The 17,381-nt window shown below is 42.9% G+C and overlaps 1 protein-coding gene across 1 annotated transcript in view; it reads right to left on the reverse strand.

Annotated features, from left to right (window-relative positions):
- Nucleotides 1–16,888, reverse strand: part of REV3L (REV3 like, DNA directed polymerase zeta catalytic subunit) — a 112,712-nt gene extending 95,824 nt beyond the window's left edge. The window contains exon 1 of the mRNA XM_042884841.1: nt 16,723–16,888. Coding sequence (XP_042740775.1) covers nt 16,723–16,861 — 139 coding nt within the window. The 5' untranslated portion in view covers nt 16,862–16,888. The remainder of the gene's footprint in view (nt 1–16,722) is intronic.
- Between the last annotated feature and the right edge of the window lie 493 nt (nt 16,889–17,381).

A 17,381-nucleotide genomic window follows, 5' to 3' on the forward strand; every position in this document is an offset into this window, starting at 1 on the left:
GGAAAAATCAAACATCTTCACAAGGGTTCTGCGTATCATTCAGTCTCCAATCTGAAAACAGCCTTGAGAAGCAAACTTCATCAAGTCGCCCTCTTCAAAGAGTTTGATTCAATTTATAAAAACACGAACAAAAGTACAACGTAGTGACCAAACTAGACATGTACTTCTTGAAAGAGCATGTGTTTGGTATGGCAAATCTTTTGATTTTTCTTGCTATAAATAGATTTTCAGAACTTGATTTCTAAAATTTAGTTTGGGACATGAAGTTCCCAGATGGGAAGAAAAAAGTCCCTAAGTTATGACTGCAAGAAAAACAGCAATCAAGTACTGAAATTATGACAGCAAGGAAGTAGAAACGTAGCCTCATACACAAAGCAGAAATAAGGCAACAAGCTCCATCTCTTTCCTCCTACAAATAAGTAACCACACTTGACAATTATGCATTGGAAGAAAACAGGACCCCAATTATTGTTTCAAAAACAAAACAAGCAAAAAAGATAAAAAAACAACAAAGCACCAAAATCCCACAGTTCCTAGCACATTTCTACTAACAGAACAGACAAATGAGCAAGACTACAAGGGTAGAATTCCCGGATGCAGAGAGAAGTACAATGATTTTACAGGAACTGCGAATGTGACACACTTTAGAAAAATCAAGTGTTGATGTCTTGATGTATCAGGCTATCACATTAGCCCAATAATATGCTGACAAATGTCTGTGTTCACAGCTGAGTAATTACCACTTGCCATTTTCATGGTGTCCCAAACACCACAAAACTGTCTTAAATACAAAGATAGCTTTAATACGATTTCCTGCAACAGGAAAGTTAACAAAAAGCTTTAAATGTGACATCTCTGCCACATTCATCTTGATACTGTGGCTCTCACTGCTCAATAGCTAGGAAATCAAGATCTCTGCTAAAAAGCATTACAGAGCATAAGCATCAGTCTCCTCCCTTAAAAATGCAACCTATTTCTAAGTAAATATTAATTATAATTTTTTACTACGTTTCTCACTTTTCCCCCCCTTTTCACTCCTGGAAACTGTTTTAACTCTCTTTACTACACATACAGTCTCTTTTGTATCGGTTTATTTCTCACTTTTGGAGAAGGTTGCTCCACTTTCCTTACAATCCTTACCAATAGTAGGAAATGCCATATTTTCACAGCTTCCTTCACTGGTTGAGCAAATCTTAATAAAAACTACAAGAATTTCACCATTCTAACCCCCATTGGGAGTAAAGCCTTTTGTCTCTGATGACTCCTGTACAGAAGTATCACTAGGCCTCAAGAGAGATGCTGTTAGAAGTCTTTTTTGAGCTGAAAAAATCAGGGAAGCCAGCACTGAGAAGCAATGATGTCCAGTTGTAACTGAACTTATTTTGAAAGTTCTCGAACGCAACAAAGAGCTCTTGATACCATTGTGCAACCACAGAAACAGAACAGCAACAATTTTCACTAGAGATGTGACTTACGCTTTGTGAATCCAGAGTTGAAGTTCAAGTAGCTCACGCAGTCAGACACTGCCTCTGATCAGATTTACTTCTGAGTCAGGGATGAGTGTACGCAGAAGCCGTTTGCCAGGAAAATAACACTGCTCGCAGTTGGTGCTTTATCTTTTTACATGGACAGCCTCCAACATCAACAGAGAGATTTCCCTGTTCTAGAGGCTGGCAGCTACTAAAATGCAGGCTGATGAAAAAATGCTTTGCTCCTTGTAAAATATGTAAAACACCACGGTGATGAACTCTGTTGGTCAGCTCAAAAATAAAAAGACATTTTAAATATAAAAAAAGCACACGTTAAAAAAAAGACTGCTTCCTTACAACAACCAGAAGCCTACATATTATGAAGGTGGATAGTGATAGGACAAAGGGGGGGGAACGGTTTTAAAATGAGACAGGGGAGGTTTAGGTTAGATATTAGGAGGAAGTTTTTCACACAGAGGATGGTGACACACTGGAACAGGTTGCCCAAGGAGGCTGTGGATGCCCCATCCCTGGGGGCATTCAAGGCCAGGCTGGATGTGGCTCTGGGCAGCCTGGTCTGGTGGTTGGTGACCCTGCACATAGCAGGGGGGTTGAAACCAGATGATCATTGTGGTGCTTTTCAACCCAGGCTAGACTATGATTCTATGATATTCTTCCTTTTCAGATCCAATCCAAGCTCACAAATACTATCAGAGAATATAAAGCTCCTTCTTATTATGTATTAATAATTGCAAGACATTAAGCATTAAAATTAGAGAGTACTTAAAACACAGTGCTTTGGAAAAAAAAAGATTGTGATCAGATGCTTTAAAATGGCTGCTGTACTTCAAAATATGTGATTTCATTTTCTTTCATAAAGTGATTTTTTTTTTTTTTTAAAGACATCACATAGTTAGAAGTACATTTAGTTCTCACATTTCTTTCAAAATGAAGAGCGAATAAAAGCACCACAAGCAGGAAGACAAATCTTGCTCTTTAAAATAACTGATCAGTATTCTATAAGTAATAACAATGGGGGTTTCGTGACATTTTAAGTTTCTTTGTTTTTTGTTTTTTGTTTTTTTTTCCCCAAGCTAGAACACCAGCAAGAATTCCCAGAGTAAGATTCAGTTCACAACCACCCCGTGTTGTCCTTTTCACCAGCACTGGAAGATTCATCTTTGAAAAATCCACCCAAGGAACAGAAGTGACACCCACATAATTGAGCTGGCACTACAAACAAGAATTCATTTTTAAGACTGCTGAGAAAAGACACAGGAAAAAAAAAAAAAGAACTGGCACTGCTTTTAATAGTTTACTACAAGGCATTCCTTTTACACACACGACATTATCACCTTTAATTACAGAGTGGCTTTCTTTCTAAACTGACTTTTTTGAAGAATATTTCACCAAATATCTTCATTTTCTCTAACAAACCTACAGCAACAAAACAAGCATCCAGTTCAAAGTGCGACAAGAGGCTGCACACATATCCAGTCACTCTAGCAACTAAATACTGACAAAGCCAAAAGATTTACTTGTTGACTCTCCCTATCATATTTTCCTTCTCACTGAGTAACAGTGTCCAGTGATCACTGGATGCTGTAAGAAATGTTTACAACACAACATTTGCAGCATTTTCCAGTTATGAGTTAAGTGCAAAAAGAGGTGGGCTCCATCAGGAGAGGGGTGGCCAGCAGGGACAGGGAGGTGATTGTCCCCCTCTACTCTGCTCTTGTGAGGCCCCATCTGGAGTACTGTGTCCAGGTCTGGAGCCTCCAGTACAAAAAAGACAGAGAGCTGTTGGAGAGGGTCCAGAGGAGAAACACAAAGATGATCAGGGGACTGGAGCACCTCTGCTATGAAGACAGGCTGAGGGAGCTGGGCTTGTTCAGCCTGGAGAAAAGAAGGCTGTGGGGTGACCTCATTGCAGCCTTTCAGTACCTAAAGGGAGCCTACAAACAGGAGGGGAATCAACTCTTTGAAAGCGTTGGTAACTGCAGGACAAGGGGAAATGGTTTTATGTTGAGTGAGGGGAGATTTAGGTTGGATGTCAGGGAGAAGTTCATTACAGAGAGAGTGGTGAGGTGCTGGAACAGGCTGCCCAGAGAGGCTGTGGATGCCCCATCCCTGGAGGTGTTCAAGGCCAGGTTGGACGGGGCCCTGGGCAGCCTGGTCTGGTATTAAATGGGAGGTTGGTGGCCCTGCATGTGGCAGGGGGGTTGGAGATTCATCATGCTTGAGGTCCCTTCCAACCCTGGCCATTCTGTGAAAAAAGAAATTATGCTACATTTTAACATCACATTTTTATTGCAAATTGTATCATAAGATTTGTAACAGCTATACTAATTTCTATTCCATCAAAAAGACTGTGGTTCTGGGTACACATTAAACAAATACAAATTCCAGATATTGAAGAGCCAGGCTTATAGTCAGAATGGCAAAAATACATTTAACTTTGTAAGTGTGGCCTGATATCTGTAACTAATCACTATGCATTTAAAGAAATTTACAAAAAACTGCTGCTACATAACGATGTTCAGGAAGAAAAAAAGTGGAGACTCCTTCACAAATGCAGATGGAATGTATTTCTAATTCAGAGTTGTATTTTTTTTCTTCAGATGTCCCTGCAATCTTCACATGAACACTGTCTCCTTAACTAGCAGCAGTACTAGTTTCTGATCAATTGAGATAGAACAGAATTCTACAGAGCTTCTGAAGTGCGCAGTATTTAAGATTATAAAAATCAGCAGGAAATCATTTACCCTCCTCTGATTCCTCTTCACAACATCAAAAATAAGCTCACAAGATAACCTGCACCATGAAGGTAGTTTTAGTTCTAGAACAGTCAAAACCTCAGTCACACTGTACTAACACAAAGAACCCAATTATGTGAGGGTGACAGACTGAGTCTACTTCCATAAAGCCAAAACCAAAAAATCTCCCCACTTCTGCAAACATACTGCATCAATTTCTCTTCACCTCCTCCCCATTCCCCACAATTCTAAGTGACCTCCCAGTGTAAAATCACTAACAGATAGCTGCAAAATGCATTTGTCCCACAGCAAATCAAAATAAAACTGCATGGCTTCAGAAAGCCACATCTTATGCAATGCTAGTGTTACTGCATCAGACTTGAACTAAAACTCCAGGTCAATGCTGCACATCATAAAACATTTAAAACTATAAATATAAAATAAAGAACACAAGATATTGGACTTGAGAGCTCATTGGAAATAATCTTAGAGATGTGTACATGTTCAGCTGCATGATCAAGTCTGAAGTTTCAGCTGATGGCAGTGGCAAAGCAACTATAAGAACTGCCAAAGCTTTGTACTACAGTTTTAAATGTTCCTTTGTGCTTCCCCGACCCTTGTGTATCTTCAGATGATAAATGCACTATAATGCATTTTTACTCATCAGATTTTCTCCTAAATCAACTTATCACAAAGTCTCAAAAGAAATTAAAAGATGAGTCACTGACAATTCTACCTATACTTATAAGTGTTGCAATAGGTGAAGCTTTATTTGCAACAGGAGAACAATATTTAGATATAGACACTTGATTAAACAATGAATCAGCTTTTTACTCCAGAAGACCTATCTTCCAGCAAAGGGAAAACTTAAAAAGGAGTCAAGGACATGTATTAACACCAGAGGATTACAAATAAAAAGCACAAGCAACATGGTACCCTGGTAGCCAAAGTCGCAGTGAATGCTGACCTAACTCCCACAAAGCCTGTACCCGACTCTTAAAGGTTGTTCTAAGGATGAACTGTTTCTCAGAAGACCTTAAGAAGTTCTGCTCAAGGTTGGTAAATAGTAACAGATATAGCACAGCAGAGAATGTAACAGAGAAATTCATTCTGCTCACTTGAGGTGTATCCACCCTACCAAAATTAAAAGCAGCTTCTGAAAGTGTCCCCTGGCACTCCAGGTTAATTGTTCCAGTGCTCAATTCGCATACAACATAGTTACAGCATCACTACTATCTACTAAGTCACAGGACTTCAGGTTACTGCCGTTCAAAAAATACCCTCACCCAAACTTCCTACCGCAGGCTGTGTAGCGCATCATGTTCTCCCCTCTTTTAGTCACACAAGAAAATCCTTATGCAAAGTCCTAAACGTTCCCTGACCAACTCCACTGTGGTTTACTACTAGTTCTCCATCACCATTTTACCTCCGCATCTTTATTTTTAAATGCTTAAACTCCAGCCCCTCACTATGAACATACTGTTGCCAAAACACTGAGTCCGCAGTCGTCAGGGTATTATAAGAAACATAATCACTTGTCCTTTAAAAATTATAGCATTCAGGCATTTCGTGAAATTTTGTGGTCTATCAGGAGTCAGACAGCTACAGATTCAGGCTGCCCAGAGAGGCTGTGGATGCCCCATCCCTGGAGGTGTTCAAGGCCAGATTGGACGGGGCCCTGGGCAGCCTGGTCTGCTATTAAATGGGGAGGTTGGTGGCCCTGCATGTGGCAGGGGGGTTGGAGATTCATGATCCTTGAGGTCCCTTCCAACCCTGGCCATTCTGTGAGGTTATTTACCAAACTGAAATATTTCACCACTAAGCAGTCGTGTAAGAAAATGACATTCTGAAAAATCCAAAATCTAACATGGAAAGAATGAGGTGTTGATAAGGTGTTCCCCCCACCCTGCCAGATGAATGGAGCTTACACAAAACAAGATTAGCATGGAAGAAAATGAAGATAATGATTTAAAAGCAAACTACTGCAATAACCACTTACACTTGTAGAAATGATCAGCTGAAACAACTCCTTCCTCAATCTTTATGTGCACACCTGCCATATGCACGCCTGTATTACATGGGCCCACCTATCTTTCTCTGCCAGCAAAAGATGTATTTTCTTGTGCCATGCTTCACACTGTAGAGTCAGACCTGAATCCAGCTGATTTTTTGGTTTTCTATTATTTTCTCTGATACAGCAGGAACATGAGCACCAATAATCTGGTTGTTTTATTTGCTTTTTCACACGCCTTACCCTAAAAATACAGATTTTCATATTAGTAAACAACATAAAAACGAGTTTGCAAACTGCAAAGTACTCACGAGGATGTTAAAGTTCTCCACTAAGCTCTATACCTCTGGGTAGTTCTCACTACTAGGGGTTTTGTTTTCTTCCTTTTCTCCCACTGCACAGAGCAATAAACCTTAGGCATCACCTCATCTACCTCCAGCCACCAGCCTGGAGATATGAAATTCCAGGGGATGCATGAGCCCCAAGAGCCAAAGCAAGTGAAACCAAAAGGGAGCAGCCTTAGATAACTGGTCCCTGTTGTTGCAAATCCAACAGCAATATTCTGCACAGCCCTGGCTCTCAGCACACTGCTGTCTGACCCCTCCACACGTCACCTCGCATGCTCTCCGTACTCCTGTTGGCTCCCAGCCCTCCTCTCAACATCCTCCCCTTGTTCTGTTTTTCCATTCAAGCACTCTCTTCTACAGAATTCCACTTCAAAATAACGACTACTGATACTGCCATGCCATCTGTTTTCATAACATATCACTCCTTCCACAACTTTTATCGTTCCATTTATAGAGAAGACAATTTTCTTGGAGTGAGGACTATCCGCCATTATCTGCACACCACCTAAAACAACTGGGTTCTGTTATTAAGTCTTTCATTTTTATTACAGCAGCAGTTAAAAACGTTAATTTATTTCTTTGATTAGGTTTCCAGCTGCTGGCTTAAGAACACAAGCTCACCAAAATCTGACATGCTGGCACGATCTGTAAATGCTCAAGAAAACTTTATTTTGCATTTCCCATCTATTCTAAGGCTTTTGTTTTGGATCAGATTTTTTTTTTTTTTTTTTTTTTTTAAATGTGCCAGACAGAAAATGGGAATCCAGACTGTGATGATACCAGGGTCATCTTTGCATGGGATTTGCAGATTTACAAACCTGTCTAGTATAAGCGAACACACAAGTTCCGAAAGTACTACACATAAAAACTGTAATAAAGAATGGCCTGAGTTACCATAGCAAGTCACATTTTATTCAGAACATATGCCACTTTTCTCAAGTAAGGAAAGCAATGGACAATTTTAAATGGTATCTCTGATATAGAACACAGTTTTAGTCAGAGGATGATTTACATGCAGTTTGTATTATTTCCACATTCTCTAGTCAGACAAAACACACCCTCAAAATAGAGAATACAGACTCCCAAATTTATTATTTCTACATAATTTTAGGTTACTTGAGATATCTATATGTAAGTGTTACAAACACTACAAAACAAACCTTCCTGGAAGTAGGAATGAAATGAAGCAGCTGCTCCATCCCCCTGGAGGATGAGGTGTTAAATAAACAAGGAGGTAACAATGTAGCAATGGAGAACACCAAAAGGGGTTTGACTTACACTTGGAAGACAGAAATTACCAGCAACTGGGAAAGAAGCCTTGCAGCAAGGTGGATGCAAGTCCTTTGCAGACTCATGACTATTGATCCCAAAGGTCAATACCGGAGCCAATATTTTTTAACATCCACATTAATGATCTGGCCATTGAACAGGTGAACCCTCAAAATGTTTGCAGACAGCAAATCTGGAGGAGCGTCTTAAACACCAGGGGATTGTGCTGACACCTTGACAGACTGGAGAAATGGGCAAAAACGAAGCTCATGGAGTCCAACAAAGGGAAACACAATGTCCTCATCCGGAGAGGAATAACTCCATATCTGTATGAACCAGAGGCAGACTGCGTGGAAAGCAGCTTTGCAGAGAAGAACCTCAAAGTCCTGGATGAACACAAACCAGCAACATCCCTCAGCAGCAAAAGAAGGCCAGCAGCATCCTTAGCTGCCCTAGGAAGGACATCACCAGCAGGTCCTGTGATCCTTCTCCTTCCCTCAGCACTGGTGAGACACACCCAGAGTGCTGATTCCAGGTCTGAGATCCCAGATACAAGACAGGACACACCGGAGCACAGCCATGACAATGATTAAGGGCTTAGAGCAGATGATACCTGAGAAAAGGCTGTATGAGCCAGGATTCCGCAGCCTGAAGAAAGGGACTGAGGATGGGAGATGAGAATGACTAAGTCTGACTCTTCTCAGTGCTCAGTGGACAGACAGGCAAAGGACACAAACTGACACATGAGACTGACAAACTCCACTCAAATTTGAAAGAGTGGTGTTCCTGTTCTGATTTTTATTTTTATTTCTTTAAATTGTGAGGATGGTCAAACACTGGAACATATTACTCTGAGCGGTTATAGAGTTTCCATCTCTGGAGGTGTTCCAGGTCACCCTGCCTGGACTAACCCAATGATCTCCAAAGGTCCTTTCCAGTTAACATGAACATTAATCTGAGGGCAAAAACCACACTTGTAGGAAATAACCCAGTCTTAGTGTATTAGCTGTTTGTTTTTACTGCTGCTATTTAGATCTAGTAGTAAATATGGTTAAGGCATAGTTCTACAAAACTAACTTGAACAGCTTAAATATTAGAATATATCATTTCCGAAAATATTGTCAGTGTATCTTAAGGTAAGAAAGAGCTTTTCTCTTTTAATTGCCCAGATAATTAAATAGATTCCACTGCTTATAAATAAGAATTCTGCAAAAGTACTTGCTTAAGGTGAATGGATAAAAAACGCAATGTACAAGAACATGAAGTAAGTTTCCTCTGCAGTAAAAGTCTGCTGTAACATCTTTGCTAGGTTAAGTAGGTAACTTTTTTAAAAGGAAACATAAAATCTGCTACGAGAGCCCCACCAAATAATCTCCTCATCTGGATAATAAATAAATAGAGGAGGCAGCAATAAAAATTTGTTCATTACCGATCTGAAAGCGGTACCTGCAGAAATGAGGGCTGAATCAGTTTCCAATTCCCACTGCTTAATAGGATCTGTGCTATACAGAAAACCGCCTAGGTAGTTTCAAACACAAAATGAACGACTCATTATACATCTCATTATACAAAACTCAGAAAACTTGTATTGTAAACCTCCCTTGAGGAGTAATGCCAAGTATTATGGATTAGGTGCAACATTACACAGCCCTTTCAATATTCGCACCAAGTACTGCATGTTGATACTGCACCTAAAATAGGACACACAACCTTGCTGTAGTAAACACTCGTTTAGTCAGCAAACAGCATAGAGATGCAATTAGAATGTAAATCAGCAGTAATTCCTCATACTCTCTCTGTTATTTGGGGGAAAATAACTTGTCACTAAGGGACAATCTCAAACCTGGCAATGGTGTATGCAGCTAACACTCTTTCCAAATCTCATTTGGTGTTCGCAAACACTTTCCAAATAATTTTTACAGCAGTAGCGTAACCAACTTAAAAACAGTTACCTGGCATCCCTTCCACACTCTCTAGACACGAATGTGTCTACCTGGATGCGTGAACAAACTGTACAGAGCAGTCTCAATAAGCACTGAGATGGAAGGGCTCCATCTAGTCCCACTCCTACCCAAGCAGGGATACCCAAAGCAGGCCGCCCAGGACCATGTCCAGGTGGCTTTTGGAGACCTGCAAGGAGGGAGACTACACAGCCTGATAACCTGAGAAGGCACGCACGCATACACCAAAGTCACACACATGGATTCAGAAACACACAGTCAACATTATGGGCTGCCTATCTGCATGAGTAATGAAAGTTACGTGAAATGGCCGTCTGCACGCTAATCACAGGATAGAGAAAGGCTGGAGCATACAGACATCAAATGGCTCTCTAATAAGTCACGTGAGCCACCCCCAGCCAGCGTGAGGTTCTATTTAAACACTCTGCCAAAAATGCTCTCAAACTTCTAACATACCTTGTAATTGCTCTGTAATAAAGCAGCTCTTGAAAGAAAAGCAGCTTAACAAAAATGCAAGAACGAAGCCTATGAAAGCACTGGTGTTTTAGACAGTACCTTGCACAAACTACTTGAGTATCTGTTTAGAGTCTTAGATATTTTGGGTTTCACCCTGATTCTTAAAAGTCACTTTAGCACAGGCAGGAAAACACTGCTTGTTTGTATGCCCATATGTGTGATTCTTCAACTGCATTCTTCAAAATTATTATTTTCACTACATTACAGGCAGGTATCATGAATAACATTGCAATTACAACCTAACAGCAGATTTCATGGCAGATCTTTCCATCCAGTCCCTGAAACTCATTAATCAAGCCTATGCTTTAATGTCGTAATTATTACATGCTATTATAACTGTAACTTTTCCCAACATACAAAGGAACATTATTTTACTATTTAGATGAATTCCTTACTGGGCAGAGTAGCGTCACAAAAAAAAAAAAAATACTGCCTGCAGACAGTAAGTTCTTCACAGTATTACCAGTCAGGCTACGGATACAATGGGGGATCCTGAGCAAATTCCTTCTTTTCTTAACACCGGTACACCTTGCTGTCTGCTGAGAACGTGCTCCTGAAAGGTGAGATAGCAGTTCAATAGACAGGGAAACAATTTTTCCCACAGAAGGATGTACACAGTAACTTAAGGAACGCACACCATTTTAATGTGGAGGTATAGTACACATGACACAGCAGACAGAGAAGAAACAGCAAGTCCATCAACTGTCAAGTCAGTATCCAACAGTGACAGCAGAGGTAGAGGAGGTGCTGGCTTTTCAGAAGCTGGCTTCGTAACAGCTGGAGATACAGAATGTGTAATTAAAAAAACAACACCAACACCACCACCAATCTTTCCCCAAAAAACAAAATCATACAAAAGTTGGCTGCTAATTGGCCTGCAACTTTGATCAGCAGACCTCCTGTAACATGAGACTGAATCTCCAGTGATGCCATCCAATCACCATGAAAGATTTCAGCTGTTTCATCTGTGAGGCCAAACTTCCAGCACAAGCATTCCTGCTGCCTCTCCAAGAGGGTAGTTTTGCTGTCATCATCCTCCTCAGAGGCACACTGAGGTCAATCAAGGGTAAAGGACAAAAGCAGGATAATGACAACAATTAGAAGTACAGGGTATTAAATTATCAATAGCAGGTCTGAAACTAGAGACTGAGAACACATGGACGGCACAGTGTTACACACCTGTTTTCCTCATCCACAAATTTATCTTGTCTACTCAAACCGCAAAAATCACTGAGCAGGAGCTGCCTCTCATGAGTGTTTACATATTGCCTAATCCTGCCAACCTTGGTTGTGACATCCATGCGCTAATTGGGTAAAAATAAGAGAGACAACTAATTTCAGCATAGGTGTGTTACTCTGAGGAGCTTCACTTCACACACTGAAACAGAAGATACTTCCACAAGAAGCCAAAGAGTACCTGTAAGAAGTAGGCAAGATAACTGGAAGTTGTATCTAAGGTAGATAAGCTCTCATTCTGCTTCCAGGAGTGCTGAGCATAAAAATGAATTCCAGGCCACACATCAGGCTCCACATGGATGCAGCCACTATGTGAAACACTCTGGACTTTACTGCTGAAGGGTTCTAGGCACACAGTGTCAGTTACACACATGTTCTTAAACACATTCAATGCCTTGACCAACAGAAGCAAACAGAACAATGGTTATGAAACCAATGTCTGGATTCTAGTTAGAATATCAACTTTGTCACAGTATTTTAAGGTTTATTTAAGAAACAAGTAAAACAAGCCACATACACACAGGTACTTAATTTGCTACTTAATGAGTTTCATACCAGCACAGCAGAATCTCACAGTTTATTCAGGCAGTCCCTCATTGTTCAAACAACTCAGCAGGCAACCCATACAAAGTAGGTAACAAATGCCTCAAAAAGTAGACTGTTCTTTAGAACAAAACAACGCAAACCAAAACCAAAACCTAACAAAAGTACACATCCTTCACAACCTTTAAAAAAAATAATCGGGTAAGTCACTATCTAATGACCTCCAATCACACCACCGACAAAGCAATCTCAGCATAAACAAATCTCAAATTCCTCAGTTTCTACTCCAGCGCAGTTCACATCTTACAGGAACTATAAACTTCTGGAGAAAAGTGAAATGAATCAGCATGAGGTTATTTTTCAAATGGCTCTTCAGCGGTGTGAGAAACCTGCCACCATGAGATGCAGAAATTGGAGGCTGAAAATCTTCCAGGCCGTGCTGCAATCCACAGCAACCCCCAACAAGAGTTGTACATGTTGAGGACAATGATGAAGAGGTAAGTCTTGGCCACAGCAGCTGTGCCCTATTTTGCATCCTCGTACCCTCAAATGAAGAGCCTGGAAGTCTTCGTCATGAGAAATGCCCACTTCTGCAAAATGGAAAGCAGCAGCATCTGGAATGATCCTTAGCTGTAAACACTGGGATCATGACCAGAGGAGGCTGTGGGGAATGATTATTGCTGGACAAAGTGTCTGGAATGGCGGTGAGAATGAAGGGAGGGAAAAAGGTTAATCACAAGCTGGGCACAAAAAGCAGCAAGTTCCTATGATGAGCTCATTCCTTCTCAAGTGAGCAGCAAGGGAGGAGAGAAAGACACTGGGATGGGATCAGATATACAGCTTTGCCAGGTCAGGGAAGGGGGAAAGGGGAGGGAAAAACAAAGGAAGATAAGCAGGCCCCTTCACTGAGTCATACCAGAGCTACTGCCTCTGGAAGGGAGCCAGATCTCAGCTGGAGCATTTGCCTCTGCTTTTTTCCTCTGAGAAAGACAAGGAAAAGCAAAGCCACCAAACTCAGCCGCCCACCTGAAAAGCTGTATGTGGGTGACTTTTTGTGATGCCCTGAAGAAAGATTCATTTGTGGATCAGCAATTTCATGATATAAAATACAGAAGTCTTCAAAAACAGACAAATATCTGCAGTTGAGGATGGCAGACATATTATTCCTCAAACCACACATTGCTTTCTCTAGGTAAATTTCTAACCTGACTTCTCCTAACTTTCTTTCATCAATTAAAAGCTTACGACCCTTTAAGGCAATTTCAAACTGTACACCTATTTTGTAAAAATTTATCATGTATATCAGCCTCAAATCACCCCCAAATCAGAATTGTGACTTCAAGTATTCTGACTACACATTTTACAATACCCATTATCACATACCAAGAGGTATCTTGAATGTGGTTTTAGAGTATCCTCAGCTACTCGTACACAGTGTTGTTAAGCAAAGTCATTAATTTAGCAACTGCAGCTCATTTATTAACATCCTACATAACATGACATGTACTCTTATCCTGATACCTTTATGGATGGATTTACAGTTTGGTTCTGTCTTCCAGCAGTTGAACAACACCTGACAGAAACACCCAGCTGAGCACTCGCATGCTGCTATTAAGGCAGCCAGTAAAACCTTGAGGAAAAACTCCAAGACCTTGAGAAGGCCAAGGAATAAATCACAGCCTCGATACCACACTTTAGTAACAGGAATGACAAATCAGGAATCACCAATTAAACAGAAGACTGTACGTAAACAGAAAATCCAATTTTCAGTATACTTCCAATTGTTACAAATAGACCTTGCGATTCCTCAAACTTCTTTTTTTTCTTTTTTAATATAAAAAGCACTTACAACAACCGCCAGCCAGCAGACCAGAAATACTGCCTGAGAAGATAATTGAAATTTTGTTTCATACCTGAGCATTAGCTAGTGAATTAAAGCCCACCGGTTTTAAATACAAATAGCTGGATCATGAGACTCCTTTCAAAATGCAAAAACAACTACATCAAATAGTACCTATGATCTTATACAACAAAGCACAAATTTAATACTGCTTTCATTGTATTAACATCATGGCAGTGTTGCAGCATTTCTGAAATTTTACTTACGTCCAATTCATTATGTTAACAGACATGAAAGTCTGCTGCAAGAATCACATGCTAAAATGGAGTGAAGTGGCTTAACCCAGCTGAGTCCAAACAGCATTTCTCACAGTGTTTTACTTCACTACTTGCTATCGTAGCCAGAATTTTACTCTTCATACATCGTGAGAAAACAGAATAGCAGATGGATTCTGCTTAAAGAGCTTTTTGAGTTCTTGCCTTTTTAGCTCTTACTAAGCAAAAATGTAGGATACCAAAAGATGACGTGCATGGGTCTTCTGGAATAGAATGCAATTCCATCTCCAGAAGACCTACAGAAATTGGCAAGCATTACAGCAAGAACAGTCCACTCCAAGAGTTCATTCCTCCATTACTTTTAAACAGAAGTCTCTCTTTACTTCCCCCAGCCACCATTACCACAAACCACTTCAATTTCATAGATCATACTGGCAAACCATTCCAAAGTGATTCTTAAACACAGGATTACAGAAAGGAAAAAAAAAAAAAAAAAGTCAAAAATAAAAACATTAAAATTGTTAATATTCTCATTCATACATCTCTGAGAACACAGCAGAGGTAGAAAGAGCAAGCGCTCTCAGAACCAATGTCCATGCCTGGCACTGGGCACAGTACTGCCAGACATTAACTTTGTGAACATCTATACAAATCATCTGCACGCACCAATCCATCTCCAAGCACTCAGTAGGTGGAATTTGGAGCCTGGTTTGACCTTGATTCCCAGTTAGCTGGGCAGCACAGCCACATGGTTTTAAGCACACCAAGATTCATGCAGAGCTCATTGTGCCAGAGGTGTGGCAGCCTACACAGGTGCAATGGTTCACTACTACACCAGCAGGGCAGCAACTGAACACCTGTCCTGCAGGCAAGGTGCACGAGTTAAGCCCAATGAGAAGGGATTTTCCTAGCCAGACCAACTGAATCGAAGACAAGAATCACACTGTCTGTAAGCCAAACAATAGCACACATAACAAGACCAATATGTGGGTATATTAGAAGTTGTTTTTACTATTTCTTTATCCTGAAGAAAGCGTTAACATAGATGTCAGTGATTATATATTTTCTTTTTTTGACTCTCAAACAAAGCGTTGCCCTCTCTCTGAAACCAGGTACGCTGCTTCTGACAACAACATGCTTACTTCAACACCTCTGCAGACAGGATGATGTTTGGGAAAAAAAAAAAAGAAGAAAAAATAAGGCTGAGATGCAGTGAGAAGCTCCTGAAGCTTATTAACAAAGGTTACAAATACAGAAAAGAAAAAAAAAGCCATTAAAAAGTTCAACAAGGAACTAAGCAGATGATAGCCAAGTCACGCTTCCTCTGCACAGCAGAGCAAAACGTGTTTTCTAACCAACATGAATTAGAAACACTTCTATTATGCAAAGTAATATTAAAGTTGGTTTGGGAAGCTAAGGGTTTCCTGCTGCACTCCTAACAGCCAGACACCTAAACTGCCTCGCTGTTTACTTTAGGATGCCACATTCATGATACGGCATAGCCCAAACATTTTCTTTCAGGAAAATGAGCCTCAATGCATTAACCACACACACGCACACACAGCCTGATACCTGCCAGACAACCTCGGGCTCTACATTTTTTAATAATGAAATAGCTACTCGTGCAATTACATAAATATTATTACATAATATCTCCTTTGTATGCAAAATTAGAGCTACAATAGAAGAAGGTCCCACTATTCCAGGGCTGTGCCTGTTAATCCCACTCATCCACTTGGTGATTTGGAGCCACAGATGCTCCAGATCACAGAAGCTTTTGTAGCACACATTCCTCTGATCTGAGAGCAGGTAAATGTAAAACAAAATAACCGTAAAACAGCATGTTTTTCAGTATAATGGAACGAAATACACCGTGCCGTTCTATCACGCTCTTTTTTTTTTTTTTTTTCGTCTCGCCTCACGCCTGATGTATGGGAGCAACGCTTTATTTCCAACGCGTCAATAAAATACAGAGAAATACCTTAATTCCCAAGGTCAGCATTACACAACGCGAGCATAAAGGGAACGCGGCAGCGATCCCTCGCACGTCCAACCCCCAAACGAGCACAGCCCTTCGCTTTAAACTTCGATTCAAGCACGGCGCACCCGGAATCGATACCGAATCCCGCTCCCGAACGCCGCGGCCGTGAGGGCGCTCACGGTCAGAGCCGCCCGGGCTGCGGGGACCCCACGCCAAGGGGGAGAACGTGACATGAGGGCGCCCCCGGGGCCGACCCGCGGCCGTGCCCCGCAGTGCAGCACGGGGCCGCCGCTCCCTGGGGCCGTCCCCGCGGAGGAGTGGGGGGGGGGGCGGTGGAGGGGAGAGAGCGCCGCGGCCCCGCCGCGTGCACGGCTCCGGCGCTCGGGCAGCTCCGGCCGGGCCGCGCCGCGCACAAAGCCCCGCGGGCCGCGCACCTGCGGCCGGGCTCGGGCAGGTGGGGAGGGGGCCGCGCCCCCTCCCCGCCACAAAGCGCGGCCCAGCGCCTTAGGGTCCCTTACCTGCGGGGGTGGCACCGAACACTCTGACGACGGGCACCCGCCGGGTCGGGGCCTCTCGGAAGTGCGACTGGCAGGGGTCCAGGCCGGGCAGCGGGCTGCCCATGTAGTAGTCGGCGGTCACGATCCTCACTGAGAACATGGTGTTGGCCGCCGCCGCCGAGGCGCGCACTGAGCGAGGCGCGGAGCCCCCCCCGCCGCAGCGAGGGAGCGAGCGCAGCCCCCTGGGGGGGGGGCGGGCCCTCCTCGGCGCGCGCAGCCCCACACAGGCGCGCGCCGTCTCCTTCTGTCCGCCTCTCGCCCGCCCGCCCGCTCGCTCCCCCCCTCCGCCCGCTGCTGCGCCGGGCGCGTGCGCGGGCCGCGCGCTCCCGCTCGGGGTCGCCCCCCCCAACGTCAGGCTCTAGAGCCCCGCCGGTCGCCGGCGCCTGAGGGGTAGCGCGGGCTGCTCCCCCCGCAGCAGCGCGTACGCCTCGGCGGCGGCGCCCCGGCTCCGGGCTGCAGCTGTTGTTGCCATGATGATGATGTCACGGGCGCAACCACTCGGGGAGCGGCGGGGGGAGGACGCGGGGCTCACGCACACGCATCCCGCCCCGGGAACGAGGGGAGGGGGGTGAGGAAAATGTCCGCCCGCCGCTCTGCCCCGGCCGCTCCCTCAGGAAGAG

Source organism: Lagopus leucura, unplaced genomic scaffold, assembly GCF_019238085.1.
Source record: "Lagopus leucura isolate 7727_CA_CO unplaced genomic scaffold, USGS_WTPT01 Super-Scaffold_73, whole genome shotgun sequence".
NCBI classification, from domain to species: domain Eukaryota; kingdom Metazoa; phylum Chordata; class Aves; order Galliformes; family Phasianidae; genus Lagopus; species Lagopus leucura.